Source organism: Centruroides vittatus, unplaced genomic scaffold, assembly GCF_030686945.1.
Source record: "Centruroides vittatus isolate TY-2023 unplaced genomic scaffold, ASM3068694v2 contig_400, whole genome shotgun sequence".
Classification (NCBI taxonomy): domain Eukaryota; kingdom Metazoa; phylum Arthropoda; class Arachnida; order Scorpiones; family Buthidae; genus Centruroides; species Centruroides vittatus.
The window spans coordinates 1,426,534-1,446,262 of record NW_027122215.1 but is presented as its reverse complement, the minus strand read 5'-3'; the positions used below and the strand labels follow the sequence as shown (position 1 = coordinate 1,446,262).

General features: G+C 32.2%; 1 protein-coding gene across 1 annotated transcript in view; it reads left to right on the top strand.

Annotated features, from left to right (window-relative positions):
- Window positions 1-19,084, top strand: part of LOC136976424 (cotranscriptional regulator ARB2A homolog) — a 37,321-nt gene extending 18,237 nt beyond the window's left edge. Inside the window, exons 5-11 of the mRNA XM_067271689.1 lie at window positions 642-707; window positions 4,946-5,073; window positions 5,164-5,302; window positions 8,632-8,751; window positions 8,823-8,939; window positions 18,212-18,296; window positions 18,379-19,084. Coding sequence (XP_067127790.1) covers window positions 642-707; window positions 4,946-5,073; window positions 5,164-5,302; window positions 8,632-8,751; window positions 8,823-8,939; window positions 18,212-18,296; window positions 18,379-18,491 — 768 coding nt within the window. The 3' untranslated portion in view covers window positions 18,492-19,084. The remainder of the gene's footprint in view (window positions 1-641; window positions 708-4,945; window positions 5,074-5,163; window positions 5,303-8,631; window positions 8,752-8,822; window positions 8,940-18,211; window positions 18,297-18,378) is intronic.
- The last annotated feature ends 645 nt before the right edge of the window (window positions 19,085-19,729 follow it).

The window sequence follows — 19,729 nt, the reverse complement described above, 5'->3', positions numbered from 1 at the left end:
GACAGACTATATATAATTAATAAATAAATATATAAATTATATTAATATTGTAAGTGTATAGAATTTTTTTGGTTAATTTGTGCAGATATTGAAGTTCTATAATATTTATTTTGCCCATATATGAATATTTGATTCTAGTTTCAATTTTTTTTTTTTTTTTTTCTTTCTTTTTGTAATTTTAAACGTAACATCTTTTTCATGTCTAATCTTTATAAATGTATCTAAATCTTATTCATTGTTTACAATTTGAAAGACTAAATATAAATTATAATGCTAGTCTTTCAAAAATTTTAATTTAATTTATTCTTGTATCAAATATTTCATATATTGCACAAGACATTGGATAGTAAAAAATAAATTAGGTAAAAATTTTAAAGCAAATTCACATAAATTTTGGTTCATTAAATTTTTGTTAATGCTTATATTTATTTGTTAAATGAATAGGTCTTTTTTCCTATTTTATCTTCAAAAGATGTGTTATTGTTGTGCTTTAAAGTTAGTTTTTAGGGAAAATAATATATATACAGTATAATGATATATATCATATTTTAGTAAAATATATTGTTACAAGAAAAATGAATTATAAATTTATTGAAAATAATGGTTTCTTTTACTTTTGTTTAAAATATATTTTATTTCAGTTGGTAACAGAGTATGTATATGAACTACTGATTAATGACACAGGATTGGTCAAAAAATATATACCAGTAAGTAGTTTTTTACTTAATATATTTTAATTAATTACAAATATACATATAAATTTTATATTAGTTTTTTAATTTACAATATTAACCATAATTTACATATTATTGAATGAAGTTAACAAAAATGATATACTAACCACTGTGATAAATTAGCTGCACTAATTACTGCACCTTAAAGATGCAGTAATTAGTGTAGCTAACTTATCACAATGGGATTTTAGAAGAATGTTAATATTTTTGACCCTGCTAGTGGGTCATTCCCAGGTGTAAAAAGTCAGATGATTCATTAACAGGAGCTAAAACATTAACATTCTTTTAGAATCCCACTGTTACAGTGATTATTATTTGTATTTGGCTCTGAGATTGCCATTTAATATCAGACTTCTACCATGGCAAGGAGACGTACATAGAGACAGTTATAATAAGTCTGATATTAAACAGCAATCTTAGAGCCATAATACAAATAATATTGAACAATCAGACAAGCTGCATTTCCAAAACAATTTGAAGAAAATGATAAGTGTTGTAATTAGTCCAATAAAGTTAACTAAAAATGAAAAAAGTTGTTACTTGGTTATATTATTTCTCTTCTCAGTCAGTAATAACAGTTTTATGTACCATTTATTCTTCTGCTTTATATTTGTCTTGTAGTTATTGCTTTTTGTTAAATTAAGCATATATAAGCATTATAATGCATAATATAATGTAAATACAGTTGTGCATTTACATTATATTTTCGAAGTGAAAAGAATCATAACAGTTTATATTTACAAGGGCTAGAATTTCAAATTAGTTTAAACAAAAGCTTGCTTTAAATAAATAAATAAAAGATGTACTCATCATACATTTTTTGTATATATCTAAATGGACTGTAATATAATCTATCAAGAATGATGATATGGAATTATTGCAGTATGATCTGACAATAAGTAAACATTAAATACTATATTCAGAATAAGAGTAATATTTGTTTAAAATAATTTAAAATTTTATTGATGATAATGTGAAATTGCTATTGATTGATATTAAAGTAATAAAAATAGAGGTGATAAAGTGTAAAATTAACAAAATAGAAAACTTTCATAAACTATGAAAACATTTCATTAAGATTTTTATTCAATATCAACATTGTACAAATTACGTGAATTTTCTCTGGTCTAACTTTTTAAACAAATTTGTAAAGGTAAAATATCAAAATATTGCAATAGTTAAGTTTTTTTATGGGGGTAAGCACAGAATTAAATTTTTTATTTGCATAAGATGAAATTTTATATTGTGACATTTTTAACAGCATTAAGACAATATAAAGTAAACTCGACAGCTTATTTTAATTTGCTGTGTAAATCAGATTTTGATGATTATGTTGCTGCAAAATTGAATTGGTTTATTTAAAATTTCAATAAACTAATTCAATATTGATTTTTTTTAATTGTAAAATAGACTTTTGAAATATTGTAATTTATATAACAGAAAATAAAACTGAGAAATGTAAAACATGTAAAAATTTTATATTATTCTTATGGAAACGTTACTAAGCTTAAATTACTTAAAGATATTAAAATATATATGTATATGTATACACATACTTTATAAATACACATTATATTGAAGAATATAAAGTCCTATTTTTGCTATATTTTCTATTATATTAAGAGGTAAAATTATGAATATGATAAGATGTGACATATTATGAGCTGACTGCTATGATGATGCAATTCAGAGAAAAAGAAAATATCAACAGCTATCAAATATTAGATTTTTAGAAAATGAATAAACTTTTTCAAATTTTAAGATACCAAAATTCATTTGATATGGCATTTTTCAATTATAATGAATGCAATTGTAGGCATACAATACCTTAAATCCATTGAAAACCTTAAAAAGTTATTTGACATTCTTTAAAATATATGGTTGAAACAAAAGTTTGTTTGAGTATTTACATAATTGCTCATTTGTATCACCTCTTATCAAGTTTTAACTTGTTTAGGTGAGCATTACGGATGTTTGCATATTTAATATGTTGTTAAGATATGTGTGAATTTTTAGACAAAAACTAAGTTTAGTAAAAAAAAAAAAAAGAATTTTAATTTGCGTAGTCGAATACAGGATCTTCTATGTAGGATGTCAACTTTACAATCTCTATCCCTGATACAAATACATGTTAATACAGTAACCAACAATAATAGAAAGGCACAAATTGAAATATTGTGACAGTTGGATCTTAATTAATTAATATTTTACAAAGGACAGATATGAATATATATGTATATCTTACAACTATCTTATAACTAACTACTATTAATTTAAGAGAATAGGTAGATTTAGAGCAAGGGAGAAAGTAGAAGACAAAAAAGATGGGTACCCAAGATTATCAGTGGTGCTCTCAATGCAATAGATCTAAAGGATAAACCTTTTTTAATTATGATAAATATTAGCTTTGTTTATCACCTCTTATTAAGTCAAATATACTGGGATGAAATAGTACTCTTGTACTTTCACTATCAGGATTTCACTTCTCTTCTATCTCTGTCTTCTCCACATGGCACCACAAAAGCTGAAGAGCTTCCTTCACACATCTCCTCTCATCCAGTTTCACCTTAAGAATGCCCTCTTGGTCTATAATCTGCCATGAGGGTCGCATACCATTCCATTGTTCCTAAGGGACCATCTGCTGATACACCATTAAGAACGAGTTGAAGGAAAATTTCAGAGGGAAAGATAATAGCAATAGAAAAGAGGGAAGGGAAATATAATATTCTAAAATAAAATGAATTATAACTATGCAATAATGGCATGCAGCCACAATGTAAGTCTAGTTACAGTTATTTTTTAAAATTCTGTTATCTTTTAAGAAAAAACAACATTAAAATGGAAGATAAGAAGGTGCATTCTCAATATCTCATGCTCTATTATTTCTGAAAAGGGAAAAATGCAACAAAAACTCAAAAGAAGATATGTACTATATATGGGGAGGATGCAGTCACTGATCAAACATACAAGAAATGATTTACATTTTCTCTTGAAGAAGCACCTCGGTCAGGATGCCCCTCAACTATAAAATTTGAATCTATAGTGACTTTAATCCAAAATGATCAGTCTAGAACAATATGAGAAATAGCTGCTGACACCTTAAAAATATCTTAAACATTTGTTGTCAGACATTTGGCTAGCCTAGGATACACTTCCTGTTATGATGTTTGGGTTTCCCATCAGTTAAAGTGAACAAAACCTTATTCAACGTATTTCAATTTGTGATTCACTTTTAAAACATAATGATGATGATTCATTTTTAAAGTGATTAATACAGTAATAGGTGATGAAAAATGGATTGTTTACAACAATCAAAACATACAACACCTTTAACATATCCAGTACGAAGTTTTTAATAGCTTAAAAAAACTTTTTTTAAGCTATTAAAAACTTTGTACTGGATATGTTAAAGGTGTTGTACGTTTTGATTTCAGTTTCAGTAAACGTTTGTCATTTGTTTACAACAATATCCAACACGAGATCTTGGAGTAAGCCAGGTGATTTGCCAGTATCACAATCTAAACCTGGTTTGCATCCCAGAAAAGTAATGATTTGGTGGGATTGGAAAGGGGTTTTTTATTATGAGCTTTTACCCAACAACCAAACAATTAATGCCAATAAATATTGTCTCCATCTGGTTGAAATGAAGACTACAGTGCATCAAAAACATTTGGAACTTGCAAATCGATGGGGAGTGGTATTCCATCATGATAATACAAGGCTGTACATATCATTGAATTTGTGGCAAAAACTTCTAGACTTTAACTGGAATGTTTTGAGGCACCTTGCATATTCTTCGGATATTGCTTCCTCAGACTATCATCTTTTTCATTCGTTGTAGAATGATTTAAATGGTATTGAATTTCAATATTTAGAAGGTATCAAAAAACACATTGATAATTTCTTCAATCAGAAACCCACCCAATTCTACACAGATGGAATTATGAAATTACCCATCAGATGACTTAAGGCTATCGAACAGAAGGGTGAATACATTGTGGATTAAAGGTTTTTATTTATTCCAAAATAGTGTATTTTATTTCTTTCTAAAAACCAAATGAACTTTTGGTTCAACCCTATATATACTGAATATTAATCAAATGCTTGGCAAATCAAATTTATATAATGCATATATTGAGAAAAAGTAAAATTTTGGCATAAAAATTAAAAGTTTTTGATATATTGATATGCTATTTTGTTTTTTGTGCTAGTTTGATGCTTCCTCTGATGAACCTCAGACTTTTGTATTCATAAGCAATGACGTAATGAAAAATCAAGATAAATTATTAATATTAATACATGGCAGTGGAGTTGTGAGAGCAGGACAGTGGGCACGCAGGTCAGTAAAATGATTTTATCTTATTTTTTCAAATGAAAAGATTAGTGATTTATATTATCTTATTAACTGATTTAAAATTTATTTTATCAGATTAATTATCAATGATTGTTTGGATAGTGGAACACAATTGCCATTTATTAAAAGGGCACAAGGTTTAGGTTTCAGTGTGGTTGTTTTGAATACAAATGATAATTACAAGGAAATAAACAATCAAAAAGTCTATATCAGAGTAAGTTTTAGTTCTTTTTTTATATAAAAATAATATTTTATTTGAATTATAATCAGTAATATAATTTTTTAGATTTATTTTAAGATAAAACATTTTCCTTAAAATTTTCTTTAGGATTTTAACAAATATTGAGAAAACAGGATTATTATTATTTAATTTGGAATAATATAAAAGTTATCAATATTGAATCTTGGGTGAATGTTTACAGATAAAAACATTGAATAAAATGAATCGATAGAATTCAACATTATTTCTGTTTTGAATTAAATAAATAAGTGAAAGAATACATTAGTTTACCTAATTGAAATATTTCAGTTTATGCGAAATTAAAATATATTGCACAGTAAAAAATAAAAATCAAATATAATATAACTTCTATAAATTCTTGTACTATTAACAAAATAAAACACCACATTTTAAAATAAACACTTTTTTCAGCTAAATACTTCGGCCAGTGTTTGTATCACTTATTAAAACAGTTTTGTAGTCCATTCTGCATTACCTTCTTGAGTGCAATCATTGCAGCACTTTTCACTACTTTTGCTGATTTGAAATCTTGAGTAGAACTTCCATTTTGGTGACAATGTGACAATGTGAAAGTTTGTGGAAGTAAGACTGGGTGAGTAAGGAGGCTGTGAAAATACAGGTATCTGGCATTTCCCCAAATATTTACCAATTAGGAAAGTATGATGTGCTGAGGCATTGTCTTTATGAAAAACCCAGTTTTTTGCTTGCCAGGTATGAGGCTTTTTTGTCTTACTGCATCATGGTCATGATCAAAATGTGAATATAGGCCTTTTTTAATGGGTCCTACCATCAGGAACAAAGTCATAATGCATCATTATGCAGAAAAATGTTGCACAATAATAACCACACTTATCAAAGGTGTAATTTGCTTAGCAATAACTTCAATGTCTAATTCAGTAGCTAATATTGCACATTAGTATACTTCAATTGAATGAAAGTTCAATTTGTTGACATCTGACAAAAATGCTTTACGACATTCTTGAATCCAATGTGTTTTATTAAAATCAGATTAATCAATAGGTAATGATGTATATGACAAATAGTTGAGTAAGAAGTAAGTCATAATGCAACAAAAAAAAGCCACAAGCACTACCTCCTCCTTAGTTCTGCCTAGATGAAATTTTTTTTGCCTCAGTGAAGGTGCTGGTTTCTATGTCAGTGAAATTTATTTGCTCTGTAGGTCATACAAGAAATGTCAGGTTTTATCACCATTAATCACTCTGTTTGGGCTATCTGATTCCTTACTAAATGAATCAATCAGTTGTCTATTGAAATCAATATGTAAAATACGCACTCGTCAGTGCGTATTTTTGCTCAGCTGTTAACTTTCGTATATTGCGTATATTGCTCAGCTGTTAACTTTCTCAAAGAATGCATTTTCAAGTCACTGTCAAAAATGGCATATAAGTTACATCACTATGTAAATTCCCAAAATGTTGACCAGATCACTTATTTGATTTGTCAGTTATCTCCTTTAATTCCTTCTTAAACTCAAGAAATCATTTCTTTGTTTCTTGCTGAAGCTGACCCAGCTGGATGTTGATTTACAGTCTTCTTTAAAGCATTTATGCTATTCATACATCTATAAGCACAAAATAGTTTCATTACTATATACATTACAAAATATTTAATTTCCTTAAAAAGTTTTTACAAAGTTTGGTATGAATTGTGATATCACCACCAGATTTTTTTAAAACCAGTCTGTATTTTTTACAGAGGTGTAGCCTCAAGAGACTTATAGAGATGACCTTTTATTCAAATAAAAGTTCATCTCTGTAAGTGAAGATTGAGTGTTTCTTGGTTTTTCACTGGTGTTGTGTAACAATGGATTAAACAGATAAATATTTTGAATTTTTATTTTATTTTAATTTTTATATTTTTAATCTGTAAATTACTGTTGGCCATTTTTTTATGAGTTTAATGGTTGATTCTCTTATTTGTGAAGTGTCATTTCAGAATTATGATGGAGTATGTTTACATACTCCAATACTTTGACATTTGTGTTGTAATCCACCCAAATATAGACATCTACAGTGTTTAACAAGTACCAACATGTCTAAGAAAGGACACATGCATTTGAACATTTTCTTAATGTTCAAATGTGTGCTTGCAATGACAACTATTACTAGGCGGCATCAAAATCTTGTTTTATTTTTGACTTTACTAAGCATATTTTTCTGTGAACAAAATATAATTTTTATGTAAAATTTTCTTTATTGTAAAATTACAAATTACCAAATTATTCATAAAAGTAATTAAATGAAAAATTACAATCAGTGACATATTCAGTCAGTCTAATGATGTTATCGTCTACTAGTCTAGTCTTTAGCTTTCTTCATCCAATAAAATAGACTGTTCGAACTGATATGTTTCCAATCAGAATGATTATATATGAAATTCCGATGGAAATTACAATTATTTTTCACATTTTAACAAGCTGTATTGTTGTCCAAGCCTGATGTATTGTGTTGAAATAAAGAACATGAGATGAATTCTCATAAGAAACATTTTATTCAATTTAACAAAATGACAAGTTAAATGTTCAAACAACTCAAACTTAACTAAGATATACCAATTTATTAATTAAACTTTTTTAGGTTCAGACACTAGAAAAACATCAAATGGAGACTGTCATCTGAAAATTTCTAGAATAAAAAAGTTCCACGAGTGATTCTTTCATTCAAACAGTTTTTAAAATGTTGGCATGGACTTCTGCAATTGAATGAAGGTTCTGGTCAATAAATATGGTTCTGCTTTACAATAATATAGTATTTATCATTATGTTCACCACATTAAACATGACATTATTTAATAAAAATTTTTATAATTAAATAAATGTTTTTTGCTTTCTCAAAACAATACTAGAAATTTTAGATAGCAAGAATTTTTTTCAAGTTAAATATATCCTGAAACATTATTGCTTACATAAATTAATTTTATAAATTTAACTTTGATGAATGAACTATAAAGTTCAAAAGCTACCTCATAAATCTCTCTTTGTTGGATATAATAACAATATTTATTTATTTTAATGTTTTTCAGCTTATGGAATCTACCTTTAGGATCTATCTTGAATTCAAATAAAACAAAAATTATTTAATGAATTTAATTTTGATATAAATATATTGTAATATGTATAGATATACTATAGATATAGATTTTTATTTTTTACTGTGCATAAAGAGTATTTTTTAATTAAAAATTGTATAAATAAAAATATATTATTTTAAAAATTTTGTAAAATTTAATTTAAATTTCTAATTCTGTTTATTCATTTTTTAAAGTTTTAAATTTTTTTTCAGGGAAGTGAAAATTCTGATAATCATGCTTTATACGTATGGAAAAATATTATTCAGAAGACTCCTGCTAAAAATATTGCTATAATTGCTCATAGTTATGGAGGAGTTGTAACAATGAATTTGGTTAGTTAAGAGAAATATTTAAGAGAAATAGAGAAAAAAATTTTATTAATATTACATTTATTTTCATTTAGCTCAATATGCTTGGTGAACCGTTTCAAAATCGCGTATTTGCCATTGCATTGACAGATTCTGTACATAGTCTTAGTCATCAGAAAGTGAATAGTCAAGCCATACAATGGTTGCAAAAGGTAAACATTTAAATTTATGAACATTTTTCAATTATTTTTTATTTCTGTAAATAAACAATTTCAGTACATAATTGATTTTTTTTTTACCTGTGGGCACTAAGAGGGTCTTTTAATTATATCCATTATGGGTTTTGCCAGGCCCACAATGAGGATGGCCAGGGGGTGAGGAACGTGGCCTGTGATATATCTGGGAAGGATCACCCATGAAAAATTCCTGGACTTTTTCCCACCTGCATTTGATCTCAGATTCCCAGAGCAATAGGTTGACACCTTAACCACCTCATCCAGATATGTTGGGTCATATCCCTCACCACCCGGCTGCCCCACTGAGGCTAAAACCCATAATGGACTTTTTAAAATGATCCTCTTCTTGCTCACAGGGCAGAGAGAGTTTTACAAAATCTATCTTGGCCATCTGGCTATTGTGCATAATTGATTTGTAAATTATATTTTAGTTTTTTATATTTAATTGTATTTAAGGAAATTATTTGTTTATATTATTATCTTTATTAATAAGTTTTGTGATTTATGTGTAACAAATAACACCAATTATGATTCAATTTGTTATTTAGTTTTAAAAATAAGTAAAATTATAAAAGTAGAATTTTATACAGTAATTTGATAATATTAATTAAATATTTAAGAACAAAGTAATGTTAAATGAATAAGTAAATTGATAAAATTATCATCATTTAGCAGCAGATAATTAGAAGACGAATCCAAATTTTAGTATGATAATTAAATTGATTAAGAAATCATTTTTATGTTTATTTTCTTAATATAGGAAATAACTCATAACTTTATGTCATAGAATTTAGTTTCAGTTAGATACTGTTTAGACATTAATCACAGTTTCATTTGAGTTTCATCCAGTGAATTAGTAAAATAATTTATAAGTTAGTCCATCTTCTTAGGAGTCCTCAACCTTTTCTTCAGAAGGGCCATGTGAGCTGTAAAAGATGAGTGTGGAGGCTAGATACAAAAGATAGAGTCATAGATTAAGATTTTTTTGATTAAAATGGTAGAGAGTATATTTTACAATTTAAAATATAGACGAAACTAAGTTGTCTTCATTCTTCCGTCACATCCAATTATCAGGAATGTACCATCTGCCATTTTAATTGAAATTATTTTGTGTATATATTCTAAAATGTTCTGGCTTGTCATCAGTGAATTTTTTAACTGTTTTACATAATTTTGCAGAGATGTAACCTCTAATAAAAGGTTGTCTCTGTGAAAAAAAACACTGTTTTATTCTTGGTGATTGAATATGATGGAAGAATGAAGATGACTTAGTTTCTTCTATATTTTAAATTGTAAAATTTTTTTATTTCTGAATAACAACAGACATAAATCAATGTGAATATTACAACTGCTTTTTCAAAATAATGCCATCCAATTAGGGATTGCAATTGCTGGATCCCTCATCCAGCAATCCAGCTGGATCCAGCGCTGCGGATTCGCAAATACTCAATTAACTTTCTAAATAATGGTGCAAATGTCTACGTTGTCGGCGTTGCTGCTTTGCTACGTGCACTAACTCTCGACGGCGAGAGTTGACGTTGCCGTTCAGTGTGGCACGTGCTACACCCAGTGCCGTCTTTAGAACATAAGGGGTCCTGGGCCAGAAGAATGTTGGGAGCCCCCATGAAGAAACAGAATCAATACTAGATTACAGACCTAGGGGTCGCTGGTGTAGCTAGCATGGGCGAGACCAGTTATGGATATCGTGCTATCATCCTTTTAACATATCCCAGAAAATCTGTTGACCTTATTTTTTTTTTTTTTTTTTTTTTTTTTTTTAGTCAGTGAGATTTTTCACCCTGTACTCAACACTTCACACTACGTGTTGGAGGAGTAATTTCAATCGTATTATTAATGGTTTCTTCATTTCAAGTAACCTATTTGTTTTCTTTGTAACTTTATTACTTTCAGATAATGTAGCCAGGGGGGTATAGCCAGTGCCGTCTTTAGGGGAGGGCCTACGGGGCCCCGTAGGCCCTCCCCTAAAGACGGCACTGGCTACACCCCCTCTCGACACTACACCGCCCGCCCTTTTGCCTCTGCTGATCTAATTGCCAGTTGACTTTCCGCTCTCACTAAATAAAGTGTCTCCACGCTAAATAAAATAAGTAGTTCCTCTCCTAGTCCTGGTGCATAATCGCCCTACTTGGCCCTAATTCGGCGACGTTTTTTCCCGTTTTCTCGGGTTTTTCTTGTTTTATATCTTAGTGTATTATATTTTTCGGTTCGTAATTTTTGCGCCATTTAGTCCTGGTGGCTGTTGTGTATTATTTTATTATTATTTTATATTTTGTTTATATCGGCTTTCCTTTCGCGCTTTTCGTTATCTTAGTAAGTAAGTCTAGCTTTACTGTTTCGTCTTTTGTCTTTGTTTACCATTTGTTTCACCCACTTGGTTTGTCTTTGATCTTTTAACGGATTAATGTCTACTGAGAGTTGTTGTACTACCGCTTCTGTGGTAGGGGCATCAGACCGTAACGTTGTTTTCCGGCCATTAGAGAGCACTATTCTAGAGGAGGCAAACCAACATTTTATTAAAATTATGGACTTGCTGCCGGAAAAGTACACCACTAATCTTAAATCGGACGAAAGGAAGGAGGTCAAAAATAGGATCTCCTGCATTTTTGCCTGTCTCAATCAATTTTACGGTATTTTACATGAAATTAGGTCCAAATCTGCCTCTTCGCAATCTCAGCCTCTGCCTTTGACGGCTCCTCTGGTTCCTGTTTCTTACGCTGAAGTTACTAAGTTAAACTCTAAACCTAGTTTCACTACTCAAGTTATTAATAAATCTCTAAAAAACAAGCTAAATAGTGAAGGATCGGGTGGAAGTTTTGCTGTTCTTCTGTATCCCAAGACAGACGAAGACAGTAATACTCCTGATATGAAACAAATCGAGAAGAAAATCAAGAAAAATATCAAACCGAGTGATCTTAAAATTAGGGTTCAGTCAGTTAGACAAGTTCAGGGAGATGGATTATGTTTTCGAACGGACAGCCATAAAGAGGCAGAAATTTTAGAAGAAGCGATAAAGAATGTCACCGAGGTCTCTAACAAAGTGAAGAGCAGAATTTCCGAAGGTAGGCAGCCAAGGATTATTCTAACAAACGTGCCTATAGCTGTGGATGAATCAGACCTGATACCGAGTATATATGAACAGAACAAAGACCTCCAGACCATAGACAGATCAGAGTTTATAGACAACACCAGAATAAGTACCACTCTTTTCAGAAACTCAGCAAAAGAAAACTGTCGGCACATAGTGCTTTCCACATCTCCCAAAATCAGAAACTCTATTATCCGTATCAAACATATTGCCATCCAATGGGCGAAGATAACCGTGAACGATTATATTCCCCTAATCAGGTGCTACCAGTGTTGTGGCTACAACCATCTGGCCGCTAAATGTACAACTAAACAGAAATGTAGTCACTGTGGTAAAGGACATAGGTTTTCCGACTGCCGAAGGCTGGACCACACACCTATCTGCACCAACTGTAAGACTGCGAATAAGGACTTACCCTATCACAGCAAATACCCGACAGACCACAACACTTTTAATCCAAACTGCCCATAACAATAAAAATGAAGGCCCTAAACAATAAGACAAACTAATTATGGGGTGTAGGCAGTACAGGAGCACACTGAAGTTACTACAAATTAATCTACAAAGGTGCAAAGCGGCAGCCTCTGATGCTATCCAGCAGGCTATTGACAGGAACACGGACATTATCTTTATACAAGAGCCATATACCTATCAATAAGATCGCTATGTTTGGCAATTACCGGACGATCCAGCATCATGACTCCACGAACCCTCCAAAGCTCGGTTTCGTCATTATTAATGACAACATCGACGTTCAGCTGCTCCCTCAGCACTGCAGTAACAGTTTCACTACAATTAGTGTCAACCTCACCAACTCCTACTATATTTTTATTTCATTTTACTGTCCCCCCTCGGAGGACCTCAACGACTCGCTCGAGCAACTATCTACAATTCTCCAGCAGCTACAGGATTACCAGATAATCATCTCGAGAGACTTTAACGTTAAGGGTCACTCCTGGCACAGTCCGGTACAGGACCCCAGGGGCTACCTTGTGGAGGAATTAATGACGCAACTGCAGTTGTCTTCCCTCAATTCTAGCACACTCCCCACCTTCTCCTCAACGAACGGAGACAGCTGGATAGACATCTGTCTAGGCTCAAAAAAGCTCGACACCAACAAGATTCGGTGCCGCACCATTGATACTCACTCGGCCAGCGATCGTAATTATATCGAGATCGTAATTAATGAATCCACGCCTACTCCAAAGTTCTGCATATCCCAACACACCAACTGGGACCTGTATTATCAACTAATTCAGACGAACTGGAATCCTGGAGACATTATTAATATATCCGAGACAGAGGACCTCGATAATGTCATTGACAGGCTCAATAGTGTTGTTCACAGCTCGTATATTCAGGCCACCACTCCCAAAGCTGTGAGACAACATGCCCCTTGGTGGAATCAGGACTTAGCTACCCAGAGGTCTGCTCTCAGGAAGGCCAAAAGGAAGATGAGGAATGAAACCAACGCTTCACGGAAACAAGAACTGAAGGAAACCTACAGCTCCCTCTTTTGAACTTACAAAACTTCCATAAATAAAGCCAGGACACAAACCTGGAGAGATTTTTGCACCTCCTTAGGTAAGGACAAACCATAGTCCGCACCTTACTACATCGCTGCGAATAAGAAGAGGAAAGTAGAGATCCCTCCTTCCATACAGACGAACAGTGGTGACTACACAAAGTCTATCGGTGATACATACAAGTACCTCATCAATGAGCTATTTCCCGATGACCTCACTTCCACGGACAGCCAACATCATACCAACATCAGGATGAGTCTGCGAGAGGAATACAACAACTTAAACGACACCCCTTTCACCTACTACGAAATCGCAAAGGAATTTAACAACCTAAAGCTGAAGAAAGCCCCAGGCCCGGACTTTATCTCAGCGAAAATGGCCAAGCTTGCCTTCAGTGCAATTCCTACTACTTTCACTGTTCTGCTTACCAAATGTCTGGATCTCGGCTTTTTTCCCACCGCCTGGAAACAAGCAACTATTAAACTAATTCCTAAAACTAAGGAGAAGACACCTAAATCCACCTCAGACTTCCGGCCCATTTCTTTGCCCATAATTGGCAAAGTTTTGGACTCACTCATGATCAACAGGATCATATATCATTACGAAAAGAAAAATATTATCTCCGAAAGGCAATATGGCTTCACTAGGGGAAAGGTACCGTGCAGGCCATTGATAACATACACAACTACATCCTACAGGCTCGGCAAAATAAACATCACAGTATAATGGTAACGATCGACTTCAAGGGCGCTTTTGATCATGCGTGGTGGCCGGCCATTCTGTTCAATCTAAGAAAAAACAACTGCCCACAAAATATTTACAAACTCGTCGAAAGCTATTTAGACAATAGGAGAGTCATAGTCACCACTGGTATTAATACACATCTGCAGAAGCAGATAAACAGAGGCTGCCCGCAGGGCTCCAGATCAGGCCCTTTCCTGTGGAACGTTTTATATAACAGTCTGCTTACGCTCCCATCTGACCTACAACTAGAGCACGAGCCTTTCATTCAGGGGTACGCTGATGATACCATACTTCTAATGAATCATTTCAACCACAAAATTCTACAGGACAGAATCAATAATACCCTTACAGAAATATATAACTGGAGTAGAAGGGAGAAACTAGGTATCAACTACTCCAAGTGTAGTGTGGTGGTATTCTCAAAGGGCAACGCCTTAAAGAAAGGGCCGAGCATCAAAATAAATAACGACAAAATCAAGAATTCAACTTCGGTGAAATACCTGGGTGTCATAATAGACCACAGACTTAATTGGACAGAACACGTCCACTACATCTACAAGAAGGCCACCAGGATCATGCATGCCTTAAAGTCCATCTGCAGGAACAGGTGGGGCTACGGCCCAACTACCAGTAGGATCCTGTACACCTCTGTTATTGAGCCTGTCATCCTTTACGGGGCTGAGGTCTGGGGTACCTCTGCACTCAAGCCACACATTAGTAGGAAGCTGTTATCTATTCAAAGGCTATTTCTGTCACTAAGGCCTATAAAACGGTGCCCACAAATGCCCTCTTGGTCCTTAGTAACCTGTTGCCCATTGACCTCAAGATCTGGGAGAAGTTCATTAATCACAGACTATATAAGCTGGCAAATGGCAAGCTTACCATCGAACAGTTTTGTAATATAATCGTCAATGACAGTCAGACATCTGCAGATATTAAGAACATCGCCGATCTTGTTGTAACTAATGGCATCGACAAGATTAGTCATTCTGTCATCCACCCTAGTTTCTCCATTGGAGAAGACTCTAATACCCCCAGCAACGCAAATAACTTAATTAATATTTATACGGACGGTTCCAAAGCCAACGAGATTGTCGGGTGTGCTTTCGCCGCCTACAAAAGCCAACAGTGTGTACATCAAATGCGTAGGAGACTCCACACTAACTGTACGAATAACCAGGCAGAGTCTTTGGCCATCTTTTATGCTCTGCACTGGATTCAGGAAAACTTCCACCCTTTACGCATCAGGTCCTACAATATTTACAGTGATAGCAAGACGGCCCTTCAACAAATCACTAAACTTAATAGCACGCTCCCTATTGTAAACAACAGTATTCAAATTATTTTTAACTTAAAAGAAAACAACGTTAATGTCTCCTTCCATTGGGTTAAGGGGCACTCTGGTAACCCAGGAAATGAGAGGGCTGACCTCCTTGCCCGCAGTGTCCCTAACTCCAATTGTATCATTTCTTACAACAGGCTCAGTGCTACTTTTATCAAAAATAAGCTGAACAACATCATTAGGAGCATCTGGCAGCAAAGGTGGGACAATAGTGATACCGGGAGGCTAACCCATAGCTTTTTCCCAAACATTCCCGACCGGCACACGAAGCCTCAGTACAGCACATCCTTCCAACTGACTCAGTTAATAACTGGTCACGGGAATCTGAGAACCTACCTAAAAAGGTTCCTTGGGAAAACTGATGGAGTCTGTGAGTGCAGCCTTAGGGAAGAAGAGGATCCTCACCATATAATATATCACTGCCCACGGTTTGTCGAACAGCGAAAAACCCTGAAGAACAAAGTGACCAGCAGCGGGGATCATTGGCCCTGCAACCTTAGTGCCTTCAGTAACAAGAGCAATTTTATAGCTCTTAAAAACTTTGCTAAGGACATAAAAATTTTGGACTAGACCAGTTTTTCAACAAGTCAGTGTTTCCTTTTCCACTTTAAGGACTCTATTCTCCCAAGTGTGTCCGGCGGCCGTATTCGAAGTACCTGGACTTCTGTACTCCTGACACAGCATTGCTAAATTAGCTCCTGTAAATATTGCTCATCTATACATCTGTTGTGATTTTACTTGTTTTAATTTTAATTTTAGTTTTAAGTTCATTATAAAAATTTAACTTTGATTTTATATTCTATTTTGCATTTATGTATTCTCTATGTATTTGTCTCCTTTCGCCTGTACAGTCTACTCTCCACGCGAATTTACTGTATATAATGTTTATTCTTATGTATTCTCCTTCTCACCGCATGTCTAGTTCCTCATTGTGTTTACACTATTGTCGGTCCTTATACCCATACCTGTACAGCTTGTTTTCTTCAATGTATCACTATTTGTATTATTTGTTTTACTTTAATAAATGCGATGCGACGCCCATGGCTCCCATGAGCCAAAGGTTACTTCCTTCACACTATCCTATCCTCCTTTATTTCACCTTACTCTAACCCCTTCATTAACTTTACTCCTTCTTTCCATTTCTCTCTCCAGGCTATACCATTGTGTTCGGCCTGTATCTTTGTTCCCAGTGTTCCCAGTCCTGGTGCTTAATTCTAATTTATGGTCAGTTAAGACTAATATTTTATAACTTCTACTCTAATTCTATTAAGTAAGAGTTTTTAACTTTTATTCTATAAGTGGTTAGTGGGCTAGGCTAGGCAATTTTATTGTGAAAATTAGTGAGAAACTGAGACTACCTAGTTAGTTAAATAAATTAATGATTATCAGTATCGTAGATATGATATGAATGTATGTGATTCATGATTGTGATAATAATAACTAACTACTAGATTACTACTAATTACTTACTCACTATTTTACTAACACGAATAATTAAATTAGTTATAAATAACTACAGACTGATATGTAGAGCCTATATAAGAAAATTGGTAAGACTGTTAGCCACGTAGCCACTGATTATCTGCCCTTACATTATTATAATATATTAATTTAAATTAATTTGAATTACCTTTGTTATTATTTAACTTAAAGATTGCATTATAATTATAATCTAACTAAACATTTAAAGTTAATTATCTCTATCTGAAGTGTTAAACCGAACCAAAGTTAAGTTTAGTACCTAAATGTGTAAGAAGTTTTACTGATTTATAGTGACCAGTCTAAATAATAAAAGTTGCTTAAGTATTTTAAAAAAATGTTTTATTTCTTTAAAAAACAAACCATAAATTGCTGGATAGATAGATAGATAACACTTTATTGCACCAAAAATACATCTGCGCTGGATCCACGCTGGATCCACGCTGGATCCAGCTGGAATGATCTTAATCCAGCAAAAATCCAGCTGGATTAAAAACACTGCTGGATTGCAATCCCTACATCCAATATTAAAATCTCCTTTAGACATTCATTGGACAGTAATGTTAGATATTCTGATTTAATAAATCAATATTTCATGTTTGAAATATTTGTTTGCAAAATTATGTAGAAACAAAAACTTCTTAAAACTTTTAAAATTCTTTTCTGGCAGAGATTTGTAGTTCAAATGATGATAAAACATGTCAATGAAAACAAGCTACGCAGGCCAGATTGAGAGCTGTAGGTAAGAGATCCCTGCTCTATATAACAAACTATTTGGGAGAACTATAACTAATGTCCAGTTCATTCAGAAGCCTGCTAATATATCTAATTCTAATGCAACATCAAAGTAACAGTAAATAAATACCAAAATATCTAATTATATTATTATTTTGGTATAAATCTGAAATAAATAACATATAATGATTGTATTGAATTGTCTATTCACTAATATGGTCCTAATATAGCAACAAAGGAAAGATATTGGTAAACTTTCCAAGAATTCTAGTATAAATTGTTTTCAGTAAAACTGCAATTTTTTGTTTTAATTTAGGTGGCTCGTAATTGGGTTTCCAGTTCGCAACCATTGGACACTCCACTCAGAACTGACCAGTATGAAGTTCCATGTGTATCTGCCGGTATAATAATTTACTATTTGTTTTTAAATCAAAATCTTGTTTAGAATTTTAAATTTTTAACTAATCAAAGAATTATTTACAGGTGATAAAAGACACGAAATGACGTCTTGGTCAAGTTTTGCATCAATTTTTGAATTCCTAGATCATAAATATCAAAAATCAATTTTAAACAAAGTTAAGAAAACAAAAAATTGAGGCAAAACAGTTGCAAGATTTTTTTAAAAGTGTATAAATGCACACATTAAAATTTTTAAGGTATTTTCTTAAGAGAGTAATTAGACATCGCCAGGAATATTAAAAGCCTAAATTGTTACTGCTGATAGTTTTTATATTATATGATAACACTTAGGATCAGATTTTTATATTTTTAACAATTTTAAAAACTGTGATCATTTTATATTTGTTATACTTTATGCATTCCTATGTTTTATGAATTTAAAGAACACATTATAAATATATTTATGTATATATATATATTTCTACTTGTTTTAAGAATTTCTCTATTTTATATTTAATGCAAATATTATAAAAATTATAATCAAATAATCAGAAAAAGTATTATGTAAAATAGAAACATTTTATATATTATTTTTTCTGATTATTTGATTAAACATATATACAGTAAAACCTGTCAAAAATGGATCCCGAATAAAGCGGAAATCTGCCTAAATGGAAAAAACTTTGGAACAGATCAATTTTCCTTGTTCAGTTTTACGATAAGCTGGAAACAGATGTTTCTGGATATGAAGGACATAATTTAATGTTAATAAAGTGAAAAATTAAGATTACACTTGTAGACAAAATCATTTCCAGATATATGTCACTGCACAGCACAAGAAACTGTATTCAAAGAATCAGTTTGAACCTTTTCAGAGAAATGAGGGGCATAAAGACATGGGGTATTTGTTAATATTAGTCTTTGCTGGAATTAATCAGGAGTAGAATTGAATAAGAATAAGAATATTCAAATAAGAGTCCAATTTTCAAGAACCAAGTTCTCAAGAAAAAGCAACGAATATAATTTGTTAAAAATGCTGGAAATGTTGTTGATATTTGTCAGATCATTTACTTATTACATGATAAAATAACACACCAATCACTTTAGTCACTTTGTATGTTAATAACAGTATATTTAACAATATAAAAAAAGTATGGATGGATACAAGAATGCAAAAATGTGTAATACAGTTCTCACAAATTACAACCAACATACTCAGACATGTACTTCCTTCTCTCTCCAGAACTGAAGTGAAGTTCCCTTTGTCTTTCTTGGGCTTTTGGGGTTAAAATGATCAGTTGGTCCTTACAGATTTTAACACATTATCAGTAATTACTTTAAATCTTAATCATCAACTTCCTGTCCTGATTTCACTTCTCAGAAGTGTAAATTCCTGTACAGAGTCAGTAAGTGGAATAATTTGGTAAATACAGTA